The 17,895-nt window shown below is 41.2% G+C and overlaps 1 protein-coding gene across 1 annotated transcript in view; it reads left to right on the top strand.

The window, feature by feature from the left end:
- The first annotated feature begins 1,149 nt into the window (after nucleotides 1-1,149).
- Nucleotides 1,150-17,895, top strand: part of LOC100540209 (amine oxidase [flavin-containing] B-like) — a 52,001-nt gene continuing 35,255 nt past the window's right edge. Inside the window, exon 1 of the mRNA XM_010724021.3 lies at nucleotides 1,150-1,290. Within this exon, the coding sequence (XP_010722323.1) occupies nucleotides 1,245-1,290 (46 nt within the window). The 5' untranslated portion in view covers nucleotides 1,150-1,244. The remainder of the gene's footprint in view (nucleotides 1,291-17,895) is intronic.

Below are 17,895 nucleotides of genomic sequence, written 5' to 3' on the forward strand. Positions count from 1 at the left end.
TATTTGGGACTCCTGTCACAGCTCTCCCTGTCTCTGCACACCAGAAACTATCATTTGAGTTATTATGGAAGAGAAAATTCTGTCCAGACTGTTTCTTCCAGTGTATGGCCCCAGGAAGTGGAGAAGGGCATAGACTGACAAGTGCCTTGGTTCAGAAGGTTTTTGGAGTTGGATCCCTTGAGCTTGCTGCATGGGGAAGATCAGGTATGACTAACACGGCTACTAGATGTAAGCTGTATGGATAGAAACACAGAACTTAGGCTTAGGATGAAAGGGACATTAAAGATCATTTATTTTGAACCCCCTGCCGTGGGCAGGGCTGCCCTGCACCACCTCAGGCTGCCCAAAGCCCCATATTTGAGCACTTCCTGAGATGGGGTACCACAGCTACTATGGGCAGCCCATGCTGGGCCCCACTGCCTTCTGTGCAAAGAATTACCCCCTAACGTAACCTAAATTTCCCCTTTTTTAGTTCTCACAAGGGCAGAGCAGAGGGAGACAATCACCTCCCTCTCCCTTCTGGCCTCCTGTAGTTTGTTGCAGGCCAGGACACCACTGGCCTTTTAGTCTGCAAACGTACACTGTTAACTGATGCTGAGTTTTTTGTCCACCAGAATCCCCAGGTCTTTCTCAGCAGGGCTGCTCTCAGAGAGTTCTCCCCCCAGTCTGTGTATGTATCTGGGATTGCCTTGATCCAAAGACAACACCCTGCCTTTGGCCTTGCTGAACCTCAATAAGTTCAATTCTCAAGCCTGTCCAGGTCCCTCTGGATGGCTTCCCTTCCTTCTATTATGTCAGCTGTACAACTCAGCTTGGCATCATCTGCAAACTTGCTGGGTGTACACCTGATCCCACAGTCTATGTCTGAGAAAACATGTTAGCATACATGTACCATCTCCAGCCTCCTGGAGCCTCACTTATAGTAAAGTAGAAACCCAAGAGATGGAAAACCGTGCTGGGTTTGTATGGAACCAGCCTAAAGACTGAAGGTGAAGGTACTGACACTTGTTTCTGGAAAAGCCAGTCCTTTCTCTCCTTTCACCTAGGGTCCCAACCCCGCGGGAGGTAGGCGAAAACAAGGTGCCGTGACCCCCCTGCACCGGCCTCACCCCTGCCGCCCCCCCAGGCGGGCTCCCTCACAGCCGGGGCGACGAGAGGCGGTGCCTGGCGACTGGGCGGGGTGTGCTGCCCGCCCACCGGAGCCGGTCCGGAACCGTCGCCGCGACAGGGCGGGAGGCAGCGCCATGGCACAGAAATGCGACGTGGTCGTGGTCGGGGGCGGCATATCAGGTGAGTCCGGCAGGAGGGTGGTGGGGACAGCGGTTCCGGGATGGTGCCTTGCCCCTGGGGTCCCCGCCCTAGGAGCTGGGAGCTGCCGGGGACTGCTCGGGGGAGGCAGCGCTGGTATCTCAGCTTACGAGTCTTTAAGCGTAAAGTGTCCGTAATTCGGGCTGTGACACGTTGTGAGACTTATGTTCTGCCCCAACATCCTCCAAACCGACGTCATTCCTACGGAAGTTTGGGACAGATGAGGGGAACGCACTCTGTTGCTTCTAGGTTGAGTCTAGGGATGTCATGCAGAGGCCCTCGGTCACAAATGACTGATGTAAGTGTTGGGATGTCTTCTGTTTAGAGCAAGTAGAAGCATAAAGGAACGATATCAGAAAGCAGCTGGGTCATTTCCCCAGTCTCTAGTCCCTCTCAGCACAGGTGTGATGGAGGTGAGACCAGCAGCTTGCAGAAAGCAGCAGCAGGCCTGGGAGCTTTGTTGCACTCAGTGGCAATCTGCTTTTTAGCCTAATCCTGCTGGAAGAGTGCTGTGCATGCCCAGAATTAATCTTGCTTGTGCATTTTGTTCTGAGATGCATGGACCCAATTAAATTGCATTATGTGTGACAGATTATTTTAGTTTTTCTTCTGTGCCTTTAACATATGGAACAGCTGCTATTTGGGCTGTGCATGTTGGAAGGTATGCAATGTGGTAGTTCCTCTACTAATGACGTGTTAGTCCCATTAGTGCATAATGAGTATGCATGTCCACAGATCCAAACAGCATCTCTTGCGTTGCAAACAATTTAATCAAGATATGTCACAAAACATATAAAATCATATAATCATTAAGGTTGGAAAGCCCAGTAAGATCATCCTTCCTTTTTTATTTAATGTGGCTTTTAATTTCCCCTATTTATTCATATAAAGTGTATTAATTTTTGCATAACCACTATGCTGAGGTGTGCACCATAGAAGGAAGGTGTACAATATGCAGTGGATAACAGTGTGCTCATTCCACAGGGCTTACCCACCATTGGTGCCTTAGAGCTGATTATTTCCATAAGCTGCCTGGGCCTTTAGACTCTCATATCTTTTCCTAAGGATGGTGTTGTGATAAGAAACTGCTGAATAATTATTAAATGTTTAAAGTGTATTTATGTGGTTAGCAAAAATCACTGTTTTATGAAACAGAATTGATTATAACACACTGTTATGGCTAATTTTTAACTTACACCTTGTTTCATAATGAAAACATTACAGAAAATTAACCACTGTTATTTATTCGTGTCTTCTAAAGCCTCAGTGGCATGTTTTTGTACTGAAGCAGTGCTACAAGTTCCTTCTCTTTAACGAGCTGGAATCGGAGTTAGTGTAACAGATTTTAATATGTCCTTGCTTTTCATTGTTGCTATGGGAATATTATCATGGCAAGCTTGCACAGACTTCATATGTTTTCTCTTGTAGCAGAGCAGCAGTGCTGCATTGTGTTCACTTATGTGCTTCACTCTTTTCTACCTGCAAACAGAAGCAAGTGGCGTGTGGTTGTAAGAAACCAGTTTTCCATTTACTTTTTTCTACACCAGATTGCTCCAAAGTATTCTGTTCTTGGGCTGTAGCAGCTTTTCTCCAGCTCCCACACAGAGGCTTGAAACATAAACACACACAAAAATTACTAGCGACTCTCTTCAGTCACTTTACTTTAGCTGTTATTTACTACTCCAGATTTACCTGTCTTTTATCTGTGTGCTTTTAGTAAATCATTGGACTTGCACCCAGGTCCATGGGTTTTATATCTTTTTGCCCTTATTGAAAACTGCCCGTGGCATGCTAGTCTGCTGCAGAGAGCTGGTCACCTGTTGACTGGAGAATGAAGCTTTTGATTTTTGAAATTGGTCACTCTTTGGAGGCTAGGTTTCCTAGTGCTCTAGGTTTGATTTCCTTCAAAAAGTCACTGTTTCTGAGCTGTTCCAGGAGCAGCTGACAGAGATTAGCTGTTCTGCCTGTAGAGGAGGCAAGCATTGGAAGGCGTGCTGATGTAAAACAGCAGAGTGCTCTCCTGTCCTTCAGGCTGTGTTGTTGACTTGGCTGATAGAGCAGTGAACACAGAAGCTGATCAATGAAGAAACAAAAAGCTGCTGTACTGATGCAGAAATGCAAACAAACATTGCAGGGACAGCTTTCAGCTCTTTGTTTTCTAGTTATTTACTTTTTTTTAAGGTAATACAAACTGTGCATTTGAATACTGCCACAGTTTGATATTAATTGCACTCTCAGCAAGTCTGGAGGCAACACCAAGTGGTGCAGTTGAGAGGACAGAGATAAGGGATTCTGTCCAGAGGAACCTGGACAGACTGGACATGTGAACCTGGTGAAGATCAGCAAGGCCAAATGAGAAGTGTTGTACTTGGGTTGGAACCATCCCAAACGCAAATGCTGGCTGAGTGATGAATGAATTGAGAGAAGCCTTGTGAAGAAGGATTTGGAGGTGCTGACAGATGAAAATTATGCATTAGCACGCAGTGCATGTTTGCAGCCCAGAAAACCAGCTGTTTTCTGGGCTGCATCAAAAGAGGAGTTGCCAGCATGGAGAGGGTACGATCCTGCTCCTCTGTGCTGAGATACTGCATTCAGGCTTTGGGCCCCCCGACACAAAAAGACGCAGAGCTGTTGGAGCGAATCCAGAGGGGGCCATGAAGATGATCAGAGGGCTGGAGCACCTCTCCTGTGAAGACAGACAGAGAGAACTGGGCTTGTTCAGTTTGGAGAAGAGAAGGCTCCTGAGCGACCTCATTATGGCCTTCCAGTACTTAAAGGAGGCCTACGAGAGGGGTAGGCAGAGACTTTTTACAGGGATATGCAAAATTCGTCCTATGTAATAGGACAAGGAACAGCAACAGGAGGATTTATTGAACAGTAGGTTCTATTTTATGTACAAAACTGCTGCAGTCTTGACATTTCTGTGGATGATGTAGATTGAAAAGAAGTGCCCATATGTATGAAAAGACTTAGCCTCAGACTGTATGGAATATGCTTGATGCTGAGGAATATTTAGATTGGAAATGTAAGGGAGTATTAGTTCCGTGGAAATTTCAAAACGTGCACAGTGACAGGATCTTCTGATTGTTCAGAAGCATTGGAAAACTTAATTTTCTTAAACCAAATTTAGGAAGCTGTTCAGAGGTTTCACTTAAAAACTTCCTCTGTGTGTTTTCAAAACTGCCTCCCTGTCCCTGCCTTTGCTGTGAAGACCTCTTTCCTTTTCTTCAAAAGACCAGATTTTAACCTGGAGTTGCTCATACTTTAGTCATACTCAGTCATACTTAAGAAAATGCTTCTCGTAAGTTAGTAATGCATAGATTTTGCAATCAAAGTGAGGTTAATAAATTCTTTGTGAAAGGCAAAGTCTTTTTTGACATACAGCGAATGTCATTTGAAGTATGCTTAGTGCTTTCTTGTTCACAAGCAACCTGATGTGTTCCTGTATGTTTCTGACTGAAAACCTGCCATAACAAAAATATTTCTATTGAAATGGTAGATTTATAAAATATTTACACTCCTATCATTGTGGTATTGAGATGTGATTGTACTCTTCAAGTCTTTTTCTTCATCTGTGTGAAGGTTTAATGCATTGTATGATTACAGTATCTCTCATTCCGTCTGTAAGTCAATTTCAATTTACTTAGAAAAGAACACAAAACAAAACAGGTCAGGTGTTCTGGGGGCCATTATCTGAAGATGTTCCATTTGTTTTAAAATAGACTGAAGCAGAGGGCAAAATCAGTTTTTGAAACAAAATGTAAGATGCATTGCAAGAAAAGTGTATGTGAGATGCATAACTTCTGCTTGCTTATTGGTGTTTTCCTTTTTCTCCCTGGTGGATATTTACAGTGGATTGGACCCTTCTGAGGGAGGACTGTGACCATCTCCAAGTCCCTCTGCAGAGAGGTACCACTCTCAATAGGATGCAGCAGGCAAAGAGAATGTTGGACATTTCTCTATTGATTGAAGCTCTTTGTTCACATTTTCAATTGTCTGTCCCTGCCATCAGGAGCTCTTCCTTCTGTTTTCAACTGTGTTCATGGCTACTGCGAAGGAACACAAAGCAATTAAGTGGAGCCTGCCAACTTAGATTTTTCTCACAAACCTTGGCAATACATAACAAACAGTGCAGAAAGCAGCTGTGTAATGCTGTGAGATAGGCTGGTAGTCTAGGCAGCAGGGACAGTAGTTGTAAGTCATTCACTGATACCTCCTAATTGAACTGAAAGTTGATTTGATAAGAAGCTTTCCCTTCTGTCTGAAGGAGCAATCTCATCTCCCAAGGCTCGAAGCAATGCATCATTAAGCAAAGCTTTTCCATTAACTTATTTAACTGTTATGAAAGGCTGGTACTAGGGAAAGTTCATCACATGCAGACAGCAAAACAAGAAAAACACCTCAGGAGCAACAAAAAAGGTAAGTTAGGATACTGAAACTTTGTTCAAGAGATTCCTGACTAACTGTTACAGAAATAACTGCTGGAGAATGCAAGTTTGTGTAGTAGTTCATGTTAGTATTATAGACTGCAAAGTTCACTGTTGTTTTTCTTGTCTGTACTGCTGAATTATGTATTTTTGACAAACAAGATTAGACATAGGAGAGGATGAAAGTCTTTTGTTAGAAAGTTCAGTCTGTTGTTTGCTTGGGAACCTCCTGCTGTGATACTGGTAGTTCAGTAGATTGGTCATTATCTAGTTTAGCACTGAACTACCACCTAATGACACCAGGGGGTGGTACTAGATATTAATGTGCATTAGTGTGTTGGTTCAGAGCAGGTGTGTACTTTAAACAGATCTCCTGATTGACCCTATTTACTGCTCTGTGGTGCGTATCACGGGGCAGTCTCAAAGCATACACACTGCACTAATTTTTCCTTGAGTAGTCACGCTCTAGGAGCTCACCATTTGAGCTCCAACCCCTGAATAGGATGTTCAGTCTGTAGGATATAAGAACTAATCTGAAATAAAGAATCTTTTGCATAAATGACGTGGGATATTCAAGGTACAGTTGTTTTGCTCTGCAGATCTCCTGTTCTGCAATATTTGCTAGCATAGGCACTGCAAACTTGCTGTCTTGGAATACTTTTAGTTACACGGTTCAAAGGTAGTAGCATCGAAGGAGTAAACTTTCCACTTTTGTGTTCTTATTCTATGGAGGTGCAGTCAAAAATAATTTGTTGTGCCACCATGATGGCAGACATGCATCTGCATCCCTTGTCTCCATCCTCTACGTCCTCTCCTTGCCTAGTTTTCTTGTTTCTTTCTATAATTGTCTTGTAGCGTCAGTAGATTTTGGAGAGGTAAATTTTGCATTCCTATGAATTTTGATTTGCCCATTTTACTCTTTGGATTCAGTAAGGATAGGAGTGATTTTAAAGTCACACAATTCAGCATGCTCCTTCCAGCGTGGCTGTAGCATCAATCTCCACCAAATGACAGAGATGTTCACCACTATGACACAAATCCAGATCAAACTCTGTTTCCCAAAGCACTAGAGGCTGTGAGGAGCAGCCCATTCCTCTGGCTCCATCCTTGGTTTGGTCAGGGTGTCTGATGTGATCTCAGGAGTATCTAAGGACTTAAAGAGAGCTGGTGAGTGGTGTTAGTCTTTCTAAAAGGTGGAGAGCTGTGACAAAAAGCTAAGTGGGCCTGTTTGTATTGCTTTAGTAGACAGCCTGAGCAATGCAAGCTTAGATAGCCCGATTGTCCCAGAAGTAAACTTCTAGCACTGCGTGTAGTATCATAAACCAGCAGAGAGTTTGCTCTGTTTACACATCTCACACAGCAGCTAATGACAATGAATTAGGTCTTACACATAATTCAGTCAACCGAGAAGGCTTCTCTTCTTCAGAAGTTACTATCATGTATGTAAACAATCTGTGTGATCTTGGCATGCTTCCCACTGATGCATTTTGCTTCTCTGTAGCACAACCAACAGCTATAGTTAAATAGTTCTGTTAATTAAAGACAAAAAGCAGTATTGTTTCACTGCTCCTTTCAAGAACAGGAGGAGCTTGCCTTTGTGTTTTGTCTCCCTTTCTTAGCAGCTAGTTCATAGAGTGGTACAGTGGTAAAGTTTATGTTGGTTATAAAAGTTTTTAAGCAGTGCCATGGTGGATTAAAAAACCTTTCTTCAGTTTTCCTTTACAGAGGATTTATCTTGATGTATTTATAAAGCACTCAGTTATACTGTTTCTGAAATCAGTCATCATTTAGTTAGGCTTTAATTACATGAGGAAATTGCATTCGTGTCATTATAGTTTCAATCATTTAATTTTTATGTAGCTGTCTTTGAACTTAACATGGTTTTCCTTCAGGGCTGATAATCTATTTTATCCTTGTAAACTTATGTTAGATATTAAGGTTCTTGCTTTATGAGATGGTTTGTTAAAATGTGGTCATTCATCTAATCCACTAGTCTGTGTAGAGGCTGATGTGTTTAATGTTTATGTAGGATCCTCGTTTGAAGATCCATTTTTCTGATCTCAGTGGTCAGTAAGAGCACGCTACAGTACCTTGTTACTTGAACCATGAATGTCTCAATAACTCATCTGTGCATTTGTATTTTGCCCAGCTTCTTCTTTCCTGTCAGTTTTCAGTATCTCAGTTGAGGAGATCCCAAGTTCTGAATGGCTTAGCAAAAAGATTGGAAAGTGCCTATCAAGCCACACCAGTGTTGCCTCGACTTTAAAGTCAGTAAACCATGATGATGCTACTTATGGGTATAGCAGGCTTACAAGAAGAAAAGTAAAATATTTTTAGGGACAGATCTGCTTGAAGGAATTCAGTGCATCTTTTCCTCCATCTGTTCTTTTTCTTCCTTACCCCTTTCCATGCTGCCCTTGCTGCCAGTAAAATGTACCCACCTGAGAATTTGTACAGACCTGGTAAACAGGCAGCTGTCTTGGTGAGCTGAGTAAGCTTGGGTGATTTCTGAGTCTGACTCAGCTACCTCTTGTTTTATTTAAAATAAAATTAATTTTGAGGAATGATGCTGATGCTGAAATTATGCCTGAGCAAGGTGGGCGTGCAGCTGTACCATTCCCTCATCACTATGCCTCTGCTCTGCGTGCTCTGTGCTAAGCAGTGAATGAAGAGTCTGGCTGTGGTTCATTAGGGCCTCTGGCGTCTTGCAATTGCAACAATTAGGATAGTGACCTCTGATATCCCTTGCTTCAAATGATTCAAGAGTTCCATGAAGTTTTAATTCACTCGATGCCTTTTTATCTATTACATTATGCCTGTACTATTACTTTACATTCTATTACATCATGTCTTTATTATTCAACTAGACTGTGTTTTCCAGTTTCTACAATATGACTCAACTGGGAGTAAAAAGCAAAAAATACCTCAAATATGCCTCTGTAGCCTTCTGCCTCTCAGCCAGCTTGTTTTTGTAGATGAACTATGCCATCAAGATAGAACATTGAATACAGTCTTCATGGTAGACTGCACACAGCAACAGCTGATCAAACAGCCAGTTCATACTATATAATATCCTGGTGGCCTGGATAGCTTGCCTATAAACTTGCACTGTTTGCTCAAGTGATAGATCTGTGTTTGATCTATTTGAATATTGGACCGAGACACCTTTTGTTCCAGTATGAGTTAATAGTATGAGGCTAGCTTCATTAGAGGCTGAATCAGGAGTCATGCTAAGTAATGAGCAGAATTGAGGAAAGAGTGTAAATTCTTTTGCTTTACAGCTTGGATGCTTCTTTTTTCCTTTGTGCTTCCTTTGTACTTCCTTCACCTTCTTTTTCCTCCACGTATTCTGTCTGAATGGGGCAAATACAGTGGTAATGTGTTTCTTTTTTCATAACACGTTAAATAAGCTGCTTAGCTCATATGGCTAAGAGTGATTTTGCAGTGGAACAGGCTACCCATAAAGGTGGTGGAGTCATTGTCCTTGGAGGTGTTCAAGAAACATGAATGCGTGGTGGGACTAGATGGTCTTAGTAGTCTTTTCCAATGATTTTGGAATGATCTTAATGATTTTACATGCTTTCTCTTGCCTGTAATTAGAGATAGAGGGAAGACAGTCAATTGGAAATCTTTGGTGGTTCTCTTTTGAGCTTTCCTGGGTGACATATGTGTCCTCAGTTTTTGGTGTCTCAGCCCAGCTGATGTCTTAGTTCTGCTAGGCAATCCTTCATCCTGAACCAACTATCAAGAAATGCAGTGATCAACAAAAAGCTGTTAGGCATGTATGATTATTCAGTTGATTATTCAGGATACTGGGCAGCAAAACACTTTTCAGTTATTCAACTGGAGACAGAGTTCACACATCTTTGTAAGCTGCACAAGCTACCAGTACTTAGCTTGTGCATGTATGTGTTTGTACCTACTTGTATGCATGGAGGGTATACATACATGTAGCACAAGTTCTCAGAGAATGCCAGAGCATGATATGGTGGATATTTGAAAGTGACACCCAGACAAGCCCTGGCAATGTAAATCTGTAACTAATAGGTGCAATCGGATGAAGATAATTAGTGGAAGATCAAGCGAAAGGTAAACTAAAATGAACAACCATAGAATGAGGATGTGGTTGCTTAGCTGGGGGCTTTGATAGTTTCTCTGTGAAGTGACCATCTTTAGATGGATGCCTGTGAATAACTGGAGAAATGTGAGAAATTACATGTGTTCCTTAATGTCAAGATCTGAGAGTGATAGTCTGGTGATTTTTTTTATTTATTTTTATTTTTAATAAATTTAAATGTGTTTGATGTTATATTTACTTTTCTCTTTAGAAGGCTTACAAATAAACAAGTAATAATGATGTGTTTAAGAACATGCAAGGTTTATTAAAACAGATGAACATTTCTCTTCTAAGGCAAGTGCTGCGTAATTTTGCAAAATTTTCCAAACTTAATTGAGTCTTTTTTTCTCCCCACATTATAGTGTAGAAAGAAAAAATCATTTTAAGAGTAAATCTGCCTGACATTTTATTTGCTTTTATATATTTATGTAACAGTAATGCCTAAAAGGATGCTTTTAGTAAGTTGCCCTTGTAGGGCCTCAGCCAGGAAGGGGCTGAGTCATGCTCCAGGTCATTGTGCTAAGCTTTGTTTGTTCTAATGCCATGGTATGTTTGATGTAGTGCTACCTTGTCTTTCAGTTATCTCTGTCTGCTTTGGTTCTTTCCTCTGTTTGTTGCATTTTGAGGCAGCATAAGTTGTAAAGTAGTAGGAAAAGTATTAGGATTATCCAAGCTGAAGGAGGCCCTGAGATTGAAATTGTTGGATAATATTGCAGTACAGATAATAATAATAGAAATGCAATTAATGTTAACTCTTCAGCATATCACAGAATCGTTGAATGTTTTGGGTTGGAAGAGACATTTAAGATCATCTAGCTCCTGCTGTAGGCAGGAACATCTCTCTCTAGACCAGGTTGCACAAAGCCCCATCCAGCCTGGCCTTGAATGCTTCCAGGGAGGGGGCATCCACAACCTCACTGGGCAACCTGTTCCAGTGTCTCACCACCCTCATAGTAAAGAATGTCTTCATAATATCTAGTCTAAATCTACCCTCTTCCAGTTTAAAGCCATTTCCTCTCATCCTGTCACTACCTGCCCTTATAAAAAGTCCCTCTCCAGCTTTCCTGTAGGGAATATATGCATATATATATATATATATATATATATATATATATATATATACACATATACACATACACATATATATGTGTGTATGTGTGTGTATATATATGCATATATATATATATATTTACCTCACTGGAGCATACAAAATACCTTCTGACTCTTTTAAGCATGAGACCCAAGTGTGAGTTGGGCACTGAACAGATCTATCACTCCATGTGTAAGATACTAGAATTCCTTAGAATAAACAAAGCATACTGTAAATGATTGATACTAGAAGTACTCTTCCTTTAAAATGCTGGAGTGCCCAGTTTGTCACTCTGAAATTTCATTGGAAACCTCAAGTGTAAAAATACAACAAAAACTAAACAGAAGCCCTGGTCAAGGGAAGGACAGCTGTGGTTTCAGTGCTAGAGCTGAGGCAGAACTGTGTGGAAGACAGAGGTTTTCCATAGAAATGCAACAATGTCTTCATTCCACATATAGAAGAATTTGAACTAAGGTGCTACCAGTTTGTTTGTCTCACTCATTGTTAACCAGATTCTGTATCGCTTCCAAGGTGTGAAGCCTTGGACAAATTTAGGCTGCTTAATAAATACACTTCCCTGCACTATGGATTAATCATCTAGAAACATTGCCAGAAAGGAAAGATCACATGAGCCTGAGGGCTGGGACTAGAACTGATGCTCTTGTAAAGTTGCATTAACTCACTGGGACGTTCATCTTGACCTTAGTGACAAGGTTATGGAGCCAGCTCACAGGATGGAAAAACTCATTGCCTCAGCTCAACAATGAAATGTTTACAATGTTAACAAATGTTATATTTGCTCATAAAGTGCTGTATCCTAGGCAGAAATGTTATGCTCTATGTATCAATATTTTAAATAAATGCACATTTTAGACAGGCAGAATGATACTATGTTTATTTGTTCACTGGGATTTCAGAAAATGCTGCTTTTTTAAATTCTCAGACACCGTAAGTGGCATTCATCACTGCACAGTAATACAGCCTAGAAAGAGAGTCTCCCCTTACAATGAAACTACGTGTTGCTTTGATACCTTTCACTGTGCTGTTCTGTGCATGGAGGTAAGGTATTGAGAATAACCAAGGCAACAATTGCTAGACACAGCTCTACGATGTAATGAGGTTCTGAACTGTGATTTTGTCTTTCTTGCATGAGATTTAGTAAAATATCTAAAGTACTTTTGTAGATGTAACTCAAATTGTAGAGGTTAAAAGAGTACATTCATATTCAAAGACATCTAAGTGAAGAGCTGTTTAATAAAAGGTACTGTTGGGTTGCAGTATCTCGCTGTCCATATAGACCTTTGCATTTTATCACTTTTTGGCTTTTTTGTCATCTAGAACTCCTGGAGCAATCTCCATGCTGCAAACCTTATATTGCAAAGGACTAAGGATGCAGTGAAGAAAGAAAACTCACTATTATTCTCTTATGCATGCCATCATTTTTGAAAACACTTGGACAGTCTGATGTGAGCTGAGTTTCAAGCTGTGTAGTCCTAGCTGTTTCTGCTTTAGGGCTCCCATTACAATTTTGAGCATGTCTCTCGAATTTACAAAGGAAAAGTATTCTTCACGAGAGCAAAAATTGCTTGGCTGTTTTATAATGAGTAGGAAGGTGCAAAAAATGGCTGTACCACCTTATCTCACCCAGACCCCAGGCTACTGTTTTCTTTTGCCTTCTTTGCTTTCAGTCCTTACTTACAATGATTTGCAGACATTATTGTCTGAAACCATTATCTCAATTAAAATATTGTAACTTAATTATGATCACAAGTGACAGAGGTAAAGGTGACCAATGCCAGGTTCAATCTCTCAGCAGCAGAGCAGTAATTGGATTTTGTTCATTAGAGAGGTCAACACAAACAAAAACAGTGCTATTAAATTGCTGTTAGTAATACAATAATGCAGTAAAGAAACCAGGGAAGATTTCAAGGAGAAAACTCACAGGTGCCAAATGGCTGCTCAGCTGCAGGCAGGAAAATGTCTTTCCTTGGTTCTGCTCCCCATCCCTCGTTTTGCTTCAGCATTGCAGTGATATGCTGTGTTGTGCTGCTGGCACAGGTGACATATATGACAGCTCTGAAAAGGAGGTCAGAGAGCTGAGCCCTGAGTGTAAGCATGGAGGCTTTGTATTTGAATTTCAGAGTAATTTGGTCTAATTCTTAATTCCAGCAAATGGAATTTTTCTTTTAACTGAACTAAGTTTTAGATGCTAGGAACTTGCACAGAGGGTTTTCCTCACTGAGGGAGTGTTTCTCTGCTTCCCCTTAAATTTAACTCAGCTTCTTAGTGCATATTCGTCTTTGTTTCTTCCTATTGCTCTCAGCCAAACATAACAATTGTGTTAGCCATGAGCAAGGTAGTTCTCCTTGAAATGTCTTCTGCTGTGTGTTTTGACAGATGGGTGTATTTTGTTTTACTGGGTACAATGCAATTCCAATTTTCCAATTGGAAAAGACCCATAAGATCAAGTCTGACTATCAACCTGATAATACCAAACCTAACACTAAACCATGTCCCTCAGTGCCGCATCTACACATTTCTTGAACACTTCCAGGGACAGGTACTCCGCCACCCTTATGGGCAGTGTGTTACAATTTCTCACCACCCTTCCTATGAAGAAGTTCTTCCTGATGTCCAATCTAACTCTCCCCTGGCAGAATTTGGTGATATTTCCTCGCCTCCAATCACTGCTACTAGCTACTTCAAGATTTGTGATTATGTGAGACTTGTTGCTTTCGTTAAGAAAAGAAATTACATTTCTGGCCCCTCTGATCAGCTGCTTGCCTGTTGCTAAGGTCATACAATCCTAGTCCGACCACTAAACCAAGTTCCTTATTGCCACGTCCATACATCTCTTGAATACCTCCAGGGATATGCTTGCCTGTAGGCCTGTCTATACAACCAACATTTGTATACAGCTCCATGTGTGTGGCACATAGTACAGATATTACAACTCCCCTGCCTAGCATGTCAGAAACATACCTTTGGTGCCAAAACAAGCAAGTAGATAAAGAGAGAATCATATCATAGAATGTTTGAAATGAAATGGACCCCAAGAATCATCAAGTTCCAACCCCCCTGCCACAGTTTAAAACCATTCCTCCTTGTCCTATCACTATCCACCCTCATAAACAGCTGTTCCCCTTCCTGTTTATAAGTTCCCTTCAAGTACTGGAAGGCCACAATGAGGTCTCCCTGGAATCTTCTCTTCTCCAAACTAAACAAGCTCAGTGCCCTCAACCTTTCTTCATGGGAGAGGTGTTCCAGCCCTCTGATCATCTTAGTGGCCCTCCTCTGGACTCAATCTGGTGTCACAAAATTGAGATCAGTTTTCAAAAATTGTGCTTAGAAATTTTTTGAATAATCAGATTTCTTTGAGTCTAGGGCTTCACTGTAGTCCGTAATGCTTGGAAAATGTGACTCATCACACCTATCAGTCCAAATGTGAATATGGATCATGCCCTAGCACAGAAATTTGAGATTACCATTAAAAAACAAACACATGTTGATTGTTCTCTTAGTATGAGGAAATTTTGAAGGTTAGAACGTGAGCTGGTGATGAAACCCTTTCATCAAATGGTGTGTTAGGGTGCTTAGTAGGCACATAGATATCAAACAGGGAAGAATTACTTCCAATTTAACATTGGAAGTAATGTTAAATTATTCTTCTGATTATTATGTCCAAGTAAGATCTGTGTGCATGCAAAGTGCTGCGTGATGGAAAAACAATTTCTGTGGCTTGAACTTACAGTATAGCATCCCCTGGAAAGCAATCTCCTACCAACATCTCCAAGTGGCTGCATTTAGATAACGGATTGCCATGGTAACTGATGAAGGCTTGCCTGCTTTGCCATAATCTAAGCACAATGGTGCTTTCAGTCTGAGGTTTCAGATAAAACCTAGCATCTCTGCTTCTTTGTTGTTTGCACTAATTGTCTGTGTATCAGTTCACTGAGTAGAACTGCAGGTGGGGCTGCTTAGCTATTTATATATATGTGTGTGTATGTGTATATATATATATATATGTAAAAGTATGCATGTATATATATATTCTGTTGTACTTCTGTAAGCTGTCTTGCAAGGGATGCTATCCTAAATTCCTGTCCCCAGTCAAGTGGTTAAAATGTCTCAGATTGCAATTCATGTATTCATATTTTGAATATTGCAATTTACATCAGTTTTAGTAGAAATATTCCCAGAGAGAAGGGCAAGATGTTGCTGTATGACAAAACATTGTTTAAGAAATGGGAGTAACAACAGCACTAGCCACATTTTTGGATGAACTTTATGTTTGAATATGGTTGGTTGCCTCCCTTTTGAGCAACAGGGATAAAGTGAAAATCTGCCTCTTGCCTAGTGATGAGTGAAAGATGTGAGCTGGGTGAGCTGGGAACAGTTCTGAGATGTGAGAGGTTAAACTTCTCAGTCAGTCTCTGTGCGTGCTTTATGGAATGCTTTATGGAATGTTAATCACAGAGAAGCCTCTTGCTCAGCCTCTGTCTCTTAGCCAGAAAAGAGATTGTAATTTGTAGGACTTTCCCAATTCTTTAATTCTGAAAGCACACCCCAGCCTTGTGCACGATACTTGTGTACTAATATTAATATCTATTTGTTGCTGTTCTGGCACCCTATCTGTCCTTGTATCACTGTGACCAAGAGCTCTCTGCATCATCCAATCCTCTCACTGTTATTGCAGTGTTGCTCCAAGAGCCCTTCTGGGGGTCTGAGATCCAGCTCCAGAGAAGGGAATGGTAAGGGATGATGTGGCTGTACTATGGCAGTACTGTGATGTCAAATATGTGAGATACAAAGCACAGCAAAATTCTTACGTATTCATACCGTGCTAAAACGTGATATTTGCAACAGCAGTCTTGCCTTATCCTGTCCTTTGTGTGCTGCAAGACCTGATTTGGTTCTCAGCAGTGCCATCTGGATCTTGAGCTTCTGCCTTCACTTCTTAGAATCATAGAATCATCGGAGTTGAAAAAGACCACTAAGACCATCTAGTCCAACCATTAACTGATCTCCATTAACCAGGTTCTTCAGTGCCACATCCACACGGTTCTTGAACACCTCCAGGGATAGTGACTCCACCACCTCCCTGAGCAGCCTGTGTCAGTGCTTCACTGATCTTCCTGAGAAGTTTTTCCTAATATCCAACCTTGAACCTCTCCTGATGCAACTTAAGGCCATTACCTCTCATCCTGTCACTGTTAACTAGGAGAAGAGGCCAACCCCCACCTCACTACAACTTCCTTTCAGGTAATTGTAGAGATGAGTCTCCTCTAAACTAAACAATCCCAGAAAATCTTCCCCAGTTTTAGATTTCTGTTGTTACTGAGGCAGGGGAGTTGGAGGGTGGCTGCATTCTCCGCATCATTTCTCCAGCAAAATTTTGGATCATTCTGGTATGTACAAGAGAGAAGGAGGTGGACTATTAGCTATTGATAAGAAGTAAGTGCTCAGATGGTGCCTGTAGCCTGCAACTGTCACTGTAGAGCCAAGCCCCAAGGATACATCCCTGTCCTTACAGAGATCCAATCTGCTGGAAACTGGCATGGGACAGTGCAACGTCAGTGGAGAGCGAGGCTCTGCTTGGTCTTCCTCCTTTGTAGAATCATAGAATCACTAAGGTTGGAAAAGACCTACAAGATCATCCAATCCTACCATCCAATATTTCCCCACTAAACCATGTCCCTTAGTACAACATCTAAACATTTCTTAAGCACCTCCAGGAACAGCGATTCCACCACCTCCCTGAGCAGCCCATTCCAGCATGACACCCTGGCACTGATTTTTATTTTTTATTTATGCATCAGGAAAGACTGATCCATCCTCAGAAGGTACATCTATGAACATATGGGAAAGGAAAGTGACACCTGCCCCCAGATGAACAATAGGGAATGAACACTGGATAGCTGAGAGATGAGTAGCGGTAGTGTGGCTGAGATGTGCGTAGGCAAATGACACGGTGGTGTCTGTGCTGAGCCCTGTGAAACCAGCTGCCTTCCACTTGAGTCTGGGGAGCCATCTCTTCAGAGGCTTCTCTGTCTGTTCAGCTCCTGGGAATAAGCTTGCTCTTTTCCCAGCTGGGCTGAGATGTTTATTCATTAGATTTTCATAAAAAAAGTCAGATCTCATATCGCTTAATCAGTGTTGGTTACTGAGTAGTATTAATTGATAAGTCAATATCTGCTAGCGTGATAAGCAGAAATCTTCCCTGATAGCAGCCTTGAGATTATATATTCATCTGTAAATTATTAATAAATACTATTGAACTTGTCCCAGCTGATCAAATATTTGTCTTTTCTTTTTTTCTTTCTTTTTTTTTCTCTTTGCATGGTAAACTGTATTTGTTTAGGAAATTTTTTGTCTATTTTTCTCATAGAACCAATCTGTTCTTAAAAGTTGCTTGGAAATCTGGAAATACAGTTTGCGCACTATGACTGTTTTCTGTATTCTGTTCTCCTTGGCTTCCTTAAATATTTGTGAGAGTAGTCAAGGCTGCAAGCCAGCTGGATGTTTTTATAATATAATTTCCTTGATTAGGAAGTATGGAAATACCAGTATCATTGATGGTTTTCTCTACTCACCAGCACTTAGATGAAAACTTAAGATAAATTAAGTTCATGAAGCTGGAAGTAAAAGCAGGACAATATGATCTTTTAACGAAACTCATACTACTTTACTTATTTATTTATTTTCCAGGAAATGCCTAAGTCCTTTAAAAATAGGTGTGCATCATCTCACTGGGAAATGAAGAGCCTAATTTATTTAACCAGCATTTCTCAGCTGCTTATCTGCAGGGAGCAAGAACTGGATTTCCTACTCCCAGGCTTATAGTTTGCCATCAGGATGTTCTGTAGTGCCTTTAGTGCCTCTCATTAATACTCTTTCTATCCAGGACTGCTATATAACGTGTTTTCATCATTGTCATTTCAGTCAGTCTTGCC

The sequence above is a fragment of the Meleagris gallopavo genome, chromosome 1 (genome assembly GCF_905368555.1).
Source record: "Meleagris gallopavo chromosome 1, MGAL_WU_HG_1.1, whole genome shotgun sequence".
Classification (NCBI taxonomy): domain Eukaryota; kingdom Metazoa; phylum Chordata; class Aves; order Galliformes; family Phasianidae; genus Meleagris; species Meleagris gallopavo.